This window comes from Ovis aries, chromosome 20, assembly GCF_016772045.2.
Source record: "Ovis aries strain OAR_USU_Benz2616 breed Rambouillet chromosome 20, ARS-UI_Ramb_v3.0, whole genome shotgun sequence".
In the NCBI taxonomy this organism is placed as follows: domain Eukaryota; kingdom Metazoa; phylum Chordata; class Mammalia; order Artiodactyla; family Bovidae; genus Ovis; species Ovis aries.
This window is the reverse complement of record NC_056073.1, coordinates 28,488,760-28,501,981: the sequence shown is the minus strand read 5'-3', so window position 1 is coordinate 28,501,981 and position 13,222 is coordinate 28,488,760. Positions and strand designations below refer to the sequence as shown.

At 40.1% G+C, this 13,222-nt stretch overlaps 1 protein-coding gene across 1 annotated transcript; it reads right to left on the bottom strand.

Moving 5' to 3' along the window:
- Nucleotides 1-837: 837 nt before the first annotated feature.
- Nucleotides 838-1,788, bottom strand: LOC101116185 (olfactory receptor 2G3-like). The gene has a single exon (XM_012101037.5). The coding sequence runs from the start codon at nt 1,786-1,788 to the stop codon at nt 838-840; it is 951 nt and encodes a 316-aa protein (XP_011956427.3).
- Nucleotides 1,789-13,222: the final 11,434 nt, after the last annotated feature.

Genomic DNA, 13,222 nt, shown 5'->3' with positions numbered 1-13,222 from the left:
CCACATTCTTGGCACCAGTGTGGACACAATTTCTATGGACAATGAAAATATCAAGGAAAAGCTAACCTGACAATGACTCAAATTAGACTGTAAGAGTGAGAAACAAACAAACAAAAAATTAGACAGCAGACTTAAACAGGATGGCCAAGGGACAGTGAGTTGCAGAGTCAGTGAAGATAAGGTGGATTTCCAAGCTACACAGGTTTCTACTGGTCCAAGGGTGGGATCCAGATGGGCAATACTGCAGCAGACCACCAGAAATAAGCTGCTAAAGAAGTAGTAGTAAAACTATTAGGTTTAAAACACCTATCTAGTGAGCATCACACTGTTTATTTATACAAAGTGAAAGTGAAAGTGAAGGCGCTCAGTGGTGTTCGACTCTTTGCAACCATATGGACTGTAGCCCACCAAGCTCCTCCATCCATGGAATTCTCCAAGCAAGAATATTGGAGTGGGTTGCCATTTCCTTCTCCAGGATTTATACAAAGGAACCAACCAATAGATTGATTTCATTTAACAAGGCAAAGCCAAGACTTACCTAAAAAAAGGGGGAGGCAGAGAGGGAAGAAAATTAGCCACAGAGATTTTGGAAATAGTAAGTCATGCTTGTAATTTATTGACTGACAGATAATAAAGATGTCTTTTTAGACAGTTTCTCCTCTAGTACTTTAGGGAAGGAAATGAAAGAAAGCAATTGTAGGCTTATGGATTCTCTAGAAAGTCTTGCAGGTTTGGCTTTGCAGCATGTACGTGAAGCTGTCTCCAGATAATGCCTTCTGGTACATCTTTCCTTCAGCACCTCAACCTTAGTCAGGCCATGTCTATACTTTTACCTCATCAGAGTTTCTCACTCTGCTGTGCTCTATCTTTCTGTACCAGCCTCTTTAAAGCCCCCTTTACATCTTTATTTCTCAGAGTGTAAATGAGAGGGTTAAGGGTGGGAGTCACAACGGTATACAGAAGGGTTATGAACTTTCCTTGACTGTGGGCATAAGAGCTCTTGGGCTGGATATAGACAGCTGTGATGGTTCCATAGAAGAGTGTTACTACCAAGAGGTGGGACCCACAAGTGCCAAGGGCTTTTCGCCAGGCTTGAGCTGACCTGATCCTCATTACTGCTTGAGCAATGCATCCATATGAGATCAAGATAAGTGTCAGAGGGAGGAGGAGAAGCACCAAGGAAGCCATGAAGAGCTGCACCTCATTGGCATGAATGTTTACGCAGGCCAACTTGACCATGGCAGGCACTTCACAGATGAAGTGGTAAATCCTGTGGTTCCCACAGCGGGGCAGCCGAAGGGTGATGGTGCTCTGAATTAGGGTGTTGCCCACTCCACTCAACCATGCCATTCCTACCAGAGACTGGCAAAGTCGTGAGTGCATAACTGTGGCATAATGGAGTGGCCGACAAACAGCAGCATAGCGATCAAACGCCATGACAGCTAGGAGAACACATTCAGTGGATCCCAGCGCCAGGGATACATAGAGTTGAATGGCACAGCCTGTAGAACTGATGGTCTTGTATGGACCACGGAGGTTCCATAGCAGTTGGGGAGCGATGCTAGTGGTAAGGCAGAGGTCAGCAAAGGAGAGATGGGTAAGAAAATAATACATGGGTGTGTGGAGCATGGGATCCAGATAAGAGATCAAGATGATTGCTGTGTTGCCAACCAGTGTCAGGAGATAGGAGATTAACACAAATGCAAAGAGGATCTTCTCAAGCTGCGGGTGGTCGGAGAAGCCCACCAGTATGAAATCTCCTGCCAAACTCTCATTAATTGCCGTCATCACCCTGCTCTTGAAAAGGAGAGAGGCACATGTGAAAATATAGAAGTCCAATAGAAACAGTTAAGATCAGAAATACAGTTGGGAGAAACTGATCCTGAAGGTGAGATAAGAGGGGTGTGCCATTTGCGGTAAGAGAGAACCGTTTGGCTCTAGGAGGAAATTAAAAGTGTGCAAGAGCTTACAGAAAACTATTAAACATATGATGACATAAAGTGGACCATATAAGAAATGACTACTCATTAATTATTGCTCTGTTCTCCAAAGTGTTTTATTTTTTCTTATAAATCCACCCTCTTATTCCCAATAACATCCTGTCAGCTTGTAAGTTAAAGAAAATGAGATGTTATCCAATCAAAAAACATCTTTGTTGACATTCTATCAGTTGTCAATAGTAAAAAGAGCAATAAGAATATTTTTGAAAGAAATTATTTAATTATTTCCATATCTACAGTAACACATGCAATTCTCAAAGTCAAGCTAAGGGTAATGTGAAAAACCTAACCATCATAGAGCTTTAATTAGTTATTAGATACCATCTATGTAAATAGTTTTCTCTCAATATTTTTTTCATAATGAAAAAAATGGGTAGTCTAGCTTTAATGGTGTTACAGAGTCTTCAGAGAGAAGCATTGTTGTAAGTTGCAAGTAAATGTTTAGCTCCTCATTAAAAACATTTTGTTTTTAATCAGATATTTTATTTTTATATTGATTAAAGGACCCAATGCTACTCAAAAATTTCATTTATTTCATAAAACTTTTTGGAATATTGTGAATTTTTCTTTCTATAACTTTGTATTATATAGTAGCAGAATATCAAGTCTGTTTGATTCCTTGGTGATATGTCACTAACTTCATAACACTTTCATTTCATAGTAACTGCTGACTCACTGCTGAAGAATTTGATGATAAGAGACAAAAACCACCATTTTTGGAAAGGAGATAAAGATGCAGTACATTTTTAAAATGACAGCCTCTTTTGGCAAGTGAAGTAGAGAGCGAATAAGAGCTAACTAGTGGATAAGGAAGGACTATTTTCAGCAGAGGAAGTAGCTTGGTAAGGCTTTAAACTGAAAAAGCATTGAGGAGCTGAGAAATATCTGAGAAATATCGCTGAATAAGGAAAATTATGGGCAAAGTGTCTTATGGTTAGACTGCAAAATAAGCAAACAAAATAATCAAGAGAAATGTTTGAGATTTGTATTTATCGAAAGCACCTTAAAGGTTAGCCTTTGAGGGATTTATAAACAAGTCAAGGGGTAATGAATGTCAGGAGGGAGTCAATAACCGACATGTTGTTTTTGATCATTTGCTAAGTCATGTCCGATTCTTTATGACCTCATGAACTGCAGGATGCCAGGCTTTCCTGTTCATCACTATCTCCTGGAGCTTGCTCAAACTCATGTCCATTGAGTTGGTGATGTCATCCAAGTATCTTATCCTCTGACACCCCCTTCTCCTCTCACCTTCAATCTTTCCCAGCATCAGAGTCTTTTCCAATGAGTTGGCTCTTTGCGTCAGGTGGCCAAAGTATTGGAGCTTCAGCATCAGTCCTTGCAGTGACTATTTGAAGTTGATTTCCTTTAGGACTGACGGGTTTGATCTCCTTGCTGTCCAAGGGACTCTCAAGAGTCTTCTGCAGCACTGCAATTCAAAAGCATCAATTCTTTTGTGCTCATATTGTTTGTGTTTAAAAATAAGCTGGCCTCAGATTGCAGAATGGATTGACAAGCAGTGAATGAACAAGGGAACTGGTTAGGAGGCTGTTGCAATACTTCAGGAAACAGAAGGCTTAGTGGTAGCAGGAAAGATTCATATTTTTAGACAGACTCTACAGACTAAGTCTAGACAAACTTGAGACTCTGGATGTGGAAAGGGAGAAGGAAGTGTCAATAATGGGTCACAGGTTTATTTCTTGAAAAATTGCATGTCATCTACAGAGAAGCATGAAAGCTGAAAAATTTTTGTAGAGAAAATACTAGATATACATATCTCTGTTGATGATTTTTAAAAAGCTGAATGGATAAGAATGTCAAACATGATTCAATTCTACTTTTGATTATTTGTCACACATCTTCTTCTTAAGTCATCCAGCTTGGACATACCTCAGTTCTGTTCAGTTGCTCAGTCATGTCCGACTGTTTGCGATCCCATGGACTGCAACATACCAAGTCTCCCTGTCCATCACCAACTCCCAGAGCTTACTCAAACTCATGTCCATTGTGTCAGTGATGCCATCCAACCATCTCATCCTTGTTGTCCCCTTCTCCTTCTACCTTCAGTCTTCCCCAGCGTCAGGGTCTTTTCAAATGAGTTGATTCTTCACATCAGGTGGCCAGAATATTGGAGTTTCAGCTTCAGCATCAGTCCTTCCAATGAATATACAGGGTTGATTTCCCTAGGATGGACTGGTTGGATCTCCTTGCAGTCCAAAGGACTCCCAAGAGTCTTCTCCAACACCACAGTTCAAAAGCATCAATTCTTTGGTGCTCAGCTTTCTTTATAGTCCAACTCTCACATCCATACATGACTACTGGAAAAACTATACCTTTGACTAGATGGGCCTTTGTTGGTAAAGTAATGCCTCTGCTTTGTAATATGCTGTCTAGGTTGGTCATAACTTTTCTTCCAAAGAGCAAGCATCTTTTAATTTCATGGTACAGTCACCATTTGCAGTGATTTTGGAGCCCCCCCCAAAAAAAAGTCTGTCACTGTCTCCATTTTTTCCCCATCTATTTGCCATGAAGTGACGTGACCAGCTGCCATGATCTTAGTATTTTGAATTTTGACTTTTAAGCCAGCTTTTTCACTCTCCTCTTTAACTTTCATCAAGAGGCTCTTTAGTTCTGCTATAATTGGAAACCTTCAGTAATTTCCCTGACAAAAAATTGTTTACTTTGCAGTATTCTATCAATTGTATTCATCATTTGGATAACATAACTACTCAAATACAAGTTTGAATGTGATGATTACATTCATGCATTTTAACCAATATATTCTTATTTCATTTAATTTTCTAAGAAGACTTTTTAATTCATATCATCAGAGATGGCAACACATTTTCAGTTCAGTTCAGTTCAGTCGCTCAGTCGTGTCTGACTCTTTGCGACCCCATGAATCGCAGCACGCCAGGCCTCCCTGTCCATCACCATCTCCTGGAGTTCACTCAGACTCACGTCCATCGAGTCCGTGATGCCATCCAGCCATCTCATCCTCTGTTGTCCCCTTCTCCTCCTGTCCCCAATCCCTCCCAGCAGCAGAGTCTTTTCCAATTAGTCAACTCTTCACATGAGGTGGCCAAAGTACTGGAGTTTCAGCCTTAGCATCATTCCTTCCAAAGAAATTCCAGGGTTGATCTCCTTCATAATGGACTGGTTGGATCTCCTGGCAGTCCAAGGGACTCTCAAGAGTCTTCTCCAACACCACAGTTCAAAAGCATCAGTTCTTCAGCGCTCAGCCTTCTTCACAGTCAAACTCTCACATCCATACATGACCACTGGATAGCCTTGACTAGATGGACCTTAGTCGGCAAAGTAATGTCCCTGCTTTTGAATATGCTATCTAGGTTGGTCATAACTTTTCTTCCAAGGAGTAAGCGTCTTTTAATATCATGGCTGCAGTCACCATCTGCGGTGATTTTGGAGCCCAAAAAAATAAAGTCTGACACTGTTTCCACTGTTTCCCCATCTATTTGCCATGAAGTGATGGGACCGGATGCCATGATCTTCGTTTTCTGAATGTTGAGCTTTAAGCCAACTTTTTCACCTTCCTCTTTCACTTTCATGAAGAGGCTTTTTAGCTCCTCTTCACTTTCTGCTATCCTGTACATGATTGTCAGAATCATACAACAATGGGATATTTATCAAGATACAACCTCTATTCCTTAGAATGTAAAATTGACTTTAAGGCTCTGTACAATTTCAGTTTCCCTTTCTGCTTTCAGAATTATGTCCCATCATTTAGAACTTGTTCTGGCCAAATCAATCTCTCTGTTTTCATAAAGTTATAATGTACTGAAACTGTTTGCTAACTCCAAGTCTCCTGATTTGAATGTCTTTCAACCCACGTCTCTCACCCTTGACAAACTCTACTTAACCTGTTAATGTTCATCTCTATATCAACATCTAAGATGCACTTGCATCCTTACTGTACAATATACTTGTCTTCTGAAATCCTGAATTACTTCGTAACACTGTGTCAATATGCTAAGGACCTTTTTCATTAAGCATGCCAAGTGTTATAAAATGGAAAGTAACCTCTTAATGGGCTAAGATATCTATCTTAAATATCTTTTGTATTATCATTAGCATACAGGTCTTTTTTTAACATAGTCAAAACCAAACAAATATGTTTTGACTAAACTAATAACTTTGCTAATTCTACTAAACCTCTCTTCCCCTGAACTAGCAAAAAAACATGTCTAAAACATATATTTAAACATAAATCAATTTAGCTACATATAATAATGTTAATTTAAAAACCAAGTATCTATTTCAAAGGACCCACGTTATTCAACTGCTGCACCAACTCCCATATTATTTAGTCAGTGAATTTTAATGTCATCAGCAGCAATATCAGAAGACTCATTTTTAAAAATGTAAAGCTCTGCAGTATACTTCCCAGAAATGTTAAGGGGTTTTCTAAAGATAGATAGGTAGATAGATAAAATCTCCAAGTTTTTCTTCTGATACAGTGATGATGCCCATATATATTTAACTCACTCATTAACCCAATGCCATTCATGCAACTTGTCCCTAGGAAAATAGGATACATGAGCATCACAGTTTACTGCATCCCACATTTTAAACTGCATACATTTAAATATGAATGGAGCTTCTTCAATTCTCTGCCACTCTTGAAAAAGTAAAATGATTCCAAGACTAAGGGGAGGAGAAACACATACATACAAACACAACATAAACATACATATATGTATGAATCCAAATGTATGATTTTATCAGAAGAGTTCATATCTTCAATATCTTAACAAACTGTATTAGTGGAAATAATTTACGAAAGCTAAGAGTGAGAAGGAAATTCTTCCAAATGTAGAGAAAGCACACTTTCTTTGTTTTCTGTTTTGCATTTACCCATCCTGAAAGTACATTCTTCAAAATTAAGGGATTTACACAAACAGCTTACTTCAAATTGAGCTCCCTTCTAAAATAGTAAGTTTAAAATGATGTTCAGAAATGAAAACACGTTATAGACAATGGACATGGAAGCTGGGAGAATTATTATTGGCCAGGGTGGCCTGAGGAAGACTGACATGAGTGATTGTAGAAAGAAATTATTATTTTGTCTTTATATAGATAACTTGTAGAATATGTAAATAAGCAAGAGAAAATATGTGGTTCTCATCATTTCCTCACCTCTGAAAAGTTTGTCCTTCACTCTTCTAACTAGTTAAATAAGCCAGGAAAGTGATGCTTATCCATGAGCTTTCCAAACCACAAGGTTCTAAATATGTATCTCTAAATCCAAGACCAAGCTGAGGTGGTAGTGTTTATTTCTGGAGCCAGAATAAACTAAAGTTTGTTACTATAGCAGGAATTGATATCAAGTCTAGAATGGAACCTTAGAGACTCTATATTCCTAATAGGACAATTAATACCAAGCCCAATAGTGACCAAGAATAAAGGTCTCATAGGAAAACTATGTGGAAAGAACTATTTCTGATCACACAGATCTTCAGTCTTGAAGACTTATAGACTCCAATGTACATGCTAAAATAAAATCTTAGAAAAGTGAAAATGAAGTTCTCACTCTCAGCACAGTGTATGTGTCTTTCCAACCCAGGGGTCAAACTCATGTCTCCCACATTGCATGTAGACGCTTTACTGTCTGAGTCACCAGGGAAGACCAGTGTATGTGCAGAGGCATGATTTCCATGCAATTATCACCATTACTTTCATGTTTAAATAATCACTATGTAATCATCAAGACCTCAGAAGTGGAATACATGTACATGTGTCACAAATTGAGGCATGCCAATAGGACAGGAGACTTCAATAGAAGACTTGGGAGTAACACATTTACTTTGGCCAGCATTTCCAACACTTTTCAAAAGTTTACCTGGTCAAATAAGTTTGAGAAACTCAGCATATACACTCCTTAGAAATCCACAAAGTACACTGGTATGGTAAAGGCATGCCTGTTTTCATTAGATTTCTTCCAGAATATCCCAAATTATTTCTCCACAAAACATTTTATTGAGTAATGCTGTGAATATCTTGTGTAAAGAGGATAGCAGAACAAGTTTTTAGGGACATTTAAACAACATTTTACAACGAACATGGATTTTATGTAGGGTAATTATAAAATGTGAGAGTTGGACTATAAAGAAAGCTGAGCATCAAAGAACTGATACTTTTGAACTGTGGTGTTGGAGAAGACTCTTGAGAGTCCCTTGGACTGCAAGGAGATCCAACCAGTCCATCCTAAAGGAGATCAGTCCTGAGTGTTCATTGGAAGGACTGATGCTAAAGTTGAAACTCCAATACTTTGGCCACCTCACGTGAAGCGCTGACTCATTGGAAAAGATCCTGATGCTGGGAAAGATTGAGGGCAGGAGGAGAAGGGGATGACAGAAGATGAGATGGTTGGATGGCATCACTGACTCAGTGGACATAGATTTGGGTGGACTCCAGGAGTTGGTGATGGACAAGGAGGCCTGGCATGCTGTGGTTCATGGGGTCACAAAGAGTCAGACACGACTGAGAGACTGAACTGAATTGAACTGAATTATAAAGTGTCTGAAGTTAGAGAGAGGAGGATAAAGGAAACTTTTACCTACTTATGACTCTGAGAGGATCCTGAAATTGGCCCCAGTTTATTATGTCTTACAAAAACAAGCTAATAGAAGACATTACATACAAATATGTGAAATTGCTATATATTTGTATATAAACTATAATAGATTAAAAATAAGGGTGTTATATGCAGATGAAATTAAGTTAATATTCTTTCTTGAACAGATTAACTGGTAGATACAAAATAGCCAAAATTATAAATTATTTAAAAACTTAGAAGAGCATGAGAGCTAAGAAATGATAAATAAAAACATTTAAACTTTCTAATACATTCTCACAGTTTGTAGAAAATATGTTTAAAAGTGATCAGTACAATTTTTTAAATTTAAATTTATTTATTTAAATTGGAGGCTAATTAGTTTACAATATTGTATTGGTTTTGCCATACATCAACATGAATCCGCCACGGGTGTACATGTGTTCCCAATCCTGAACCCCCGTCCCACCTCCCTCCCCATACCATCCCTCTGGGTCATCTCAGTGCACCAGCCCCAAGCATCCTGTATCCTGCATAGAACCTGGACTGGAGATTCGTTTCTTATATGATATTATACATGTTTCAATGCCATTCTCCCAAATCATCCCACCTGCTCCCTCTCCCACAAAGTCCAAAAGACTGTTCTATACATCTGTGTCTATTTTGCTGTCTCACATACAGTTTGAGGGTAAAGGAAAACATCCACAAAGGACTAAAGCATATCAGAAAAATAATGTGTAAACAGAATGTGAAGTCATCAAATTGGTGAAGTAGACCTTTTTTACCCTCTTTCCCCCCAATAACGGTATTTTTGAGACTTTCTTTATGGAACTCCAGGAATCCAGAGATTCTGGGGATGGAGGCATTGACAAAGGTCAAAGAACAGTTTGACTTTACTTGTGTCACCTCTCCCCCATGGTGGCCCAGTTCATGCCAAGAGAGATATTCTTGGCCTGTGACTTCTCCCATGGGGAAAAGTGAGACAAGGGAGTGAGTGCCCAGCTTGCTGGGCAGTATGGGATGCTGCCAAAGAGACCCACTTCTTTTAGAATACTGAGGGCTGTAGCATGACTAGTGGGTAGGAAAAGGCTGGGAGAACAGCAGCCAGGGCTCTTGGAGTGCATCGGAGAGACAAGGATCCTGCTACTAAGTTCTGGAGCCCCTTAGGAAGCCTGGCCTTGAGTCACTGAGGATGCCTTATCTGAAGATCCCTCAAAGGGTCCATGGGTATTCCAGAGGCTCTGCATGCCTCAGCCACACACTTCTCTCGCCAGTGGCCAGCTTCGTGTAGGCACTGGAGGCAAACCTTAGCAGATGGCTGCAGAGTTTGTGCAGAAAGCTGATCCAACTCTGAGACTGGGAGAAAACACACTAATTTGAGCATTCAGCACTGCCTTCAGTTCAGTTCAGTTCAGTCGCTCTTGCGACCCCATGAATAGCAGCACATCAGGCCTCCCTGTCCATCACCAACTCCCAGAGTTCACTCAGACTCACCTCCATCGAGTCCGTGATGCCATCCAGCCATCTCATCCTCTGTCGTCCCCTTCTCCTCCTGCCCCCAATCCCTCCCAGCATCAGAATCTTTTCCAATGAGTCTACTCTTTGCATGACATGGCCAAAGTACTGGAGTTTCAGCTTCAGCATCATTCCCTCCAAAGAAATCCCAGGGTTGATCTCCTTCAGAATGGACTGGTTGGATCTCCTTTGCAATCAAAGGGACTCTCAAGAGTCTTCTCCAACACCACAGTTCAAAAACATCAATTCTGTGGTGCTCAGCTTTCTTCACAGTCCAACTCTCACATCCATACATGACTACTGGAAAAACCATAGCCTTGACTAGATGGACCTTTGTTGGCACAGTAATGCCTCTGCTTTTCAATATGCTATCTAGGTTGGTCATAACTTTTCTTCCAAGGAGTAAGCATCTTTTAATTTCATGGCTGCAATCAACATCTGCAGTGATTTTGGAGCCCAGAAAAATAAAATCTGTCACTGTTTCCCCATCTATTTCCCATGAAGTGATGGGACCAGATGCCATGACCTTCGTTTTCTGAATGTTGAGCTTTAAGCCAACTTTTTCACTCTCCACTTTCACTTTCATCAAGAGGCTTTTTAGTTCCTCTTCACTTTCTGCCATAAGGGTGGTGTCATCTGCATATCTGAGGTTATTGATATTTCTCCTGGCAATCTTGATTCCAGCTTGTGTTTCTTCCAGTCCAGCGTTTCTCATGATGTACTCTGCATGGAAGTTAAATAAGCAGGGTGACAATATACAGCCTTGACATACTCCTTTTCCTATTTGGAACCAGTCTGTTGTTCCATGTCCAGTTCTAACTGTTGCTTCCTGACCTGCATATAGGTTTCTCAAGAGGCAGGTCAGGTGGTCTGTATTCCCATCTCTTTCAGAATTTTCCACAGTTTGTTGTGCTCCACACAGTCAAAGGCTTTGGTATAGTCAATAAAGCAGAAATAGATGTTTTTCTGGAACTCTCTTGCTTTTTGATGATCCAGCGGATGTTGGCAATTTGATATCTGGTTCCTCTGCCTTTTCTAAAACCAGCTTGAACATCAGGAAGTTCACGGTTCACGTATTGCTGAAGCCTGGCTTGGAGAATTTTGAGCATTACTTTACTAGCGTGTGAGATGAATGCAATTTGGAAAACTCAGCTCTGTCTTAGGGAAAGTAAACAGAAGACTATTGATACCAAGTGAGGCTTTGCACTGTAAAGAGAAGGCATGCAAACTTAAAATTTTGCTCCCCAAAGAAGACACTTGTCCTTACTGTGTGAGCTTGTGTGAGTCAGCCATCATATTGAGTTCCAAGGCAGTAGATGGATTGTTGTTTAGTTGCTGAGTCATGTGCGACTCTTTGTGACCCCATGGACTGTAGCCCACCAGGCTCCTCTCTCTATGGGATTTCCAATGTAAAAACACCAAAGTGAGTTGCCATTTCCTCCTCCAGGGGATCTTTCTGAACCAGGAATAGAACCCATGTCTCTTTTATTGGCAGGTGGATTCTTTACCACTGAGCCCCACCAGGGAAGTCCTTGAGCATCTCACTCTCTTTCTGTAGATAGGATTGAAATTAAACTTTCTTTGTATGTACATAAATCTGACTTCTACCATATGGATCTCAGGGTCTCCAGACAAAGGTCAGCATAGAATAAATCCTGAAAATAGTAGAGGTGTAATGAAAAAAAATAATCAGATATTACCTGGTTTGGCATTATTCTAAGCGACAGGGACAGAAAAGAGAATTTGACTGCAGTTTCTTGTATCCTTACCTCCAGTGAGACCTATGTATTTATTTCTATATGATTTAGCATTTATTTCTAGACAAAGTATCATTATTTGTCAGTTTAAATATTTAAAAACACTCACAGACTTTAACTACTTCTGATATCTTATTTTCTTAACTGACCCTGAATTTTGTGAACATTTAGGTGACATTTTATGTATGTATGTATTTTTGCTTTTCTCTTTTAATCATGGAAAATGAATAGAAAAACATGAACTGGAGATGAAGATAATAAACAGGAGAGGGCTAATTATGTATCTGGGTGGCTTCCTTGGTGGCTCAGAGGTTAAAACGTATGCCTGCAATGCGGCAGACCTTGGTTCGATCCCTGGGTTGGGAAGATCCCCTGGAGAAGGAAATGGCAACCCACTCCATTATTCTTGCCTGGAGAATCCCATGGATGGAGAAGCCTGGTGGGCTATAGTTCATGGGGTCTCAAAGAGTCGGACATGACTGAGTGACTTCACTTTCACTTTCAATTATGGATCGTGGCATCAAATTCTATAAGAGAGAGTGTTGTTGTTACTGTTCAGTCGATCAGTCACGTCCAACTTTTTGTGACCCCATGGACTGCAGCAATGCCAGGCTTCCCTGTCCTTCACCATCCCCCTGAGCTTGTTCAAACTCATGTCCATTGAATCAGTGATCCCATCCAACCATCTCATCCTCTGTTGTCCCCTTCTCCTCCTGCCTTCAATCTTTCCCAGCATCAGGGTCTTTTCTAATGAGTCAACTCTTTGCATCAGGTGGCCAAAGTATTGGAGCTTTAACATCAGTCCTTCCAAAGAATATTCAGGATTTATTTCTTTAGAATTGACTGGTTGGATCTCCTTGCAATCCAAGGGACTCTCAAGAGTTTTCTCCAACACCACAGTTCAAAAGCATCAGTTCTTCGGTGTCCGGTCTTCTCTATGCTCCAACTCTCACAGCCATATATGACTACTGGAAAACCAGTAGCTTGACTAGATGGACCTTTGTCGGCAAAGTAATGTCTCTGCTTTTGAATACGCTGTCTAGGTTTGTCATAGCTTTTTTCCAAGAAGCAAGTGTCTGTTAATTTCATGGCTCCAGTCACCATCTGCAGAGATTTTGGAGCCCAAGAAAATAAAGTCTGTCACTGTTTCCACTGTTTCCCCATCTATTTGTCATGAGGTGATGGGACCAAATGCCATAATCTTTGTTTTTTGAATATTGACTTTTAAGCCAACTTTTTCATTCTCCTCTTTCACCCTCATCAGTAGGCTCTTTAGTTCCTCTTCAACTTCTGCCATAAGGGTGGTGTCATCTACATATCTGGGTTATTGATATTTCTCCTGGCAAACTTGATTCTCAGCTTGTGCTTCATCCAGA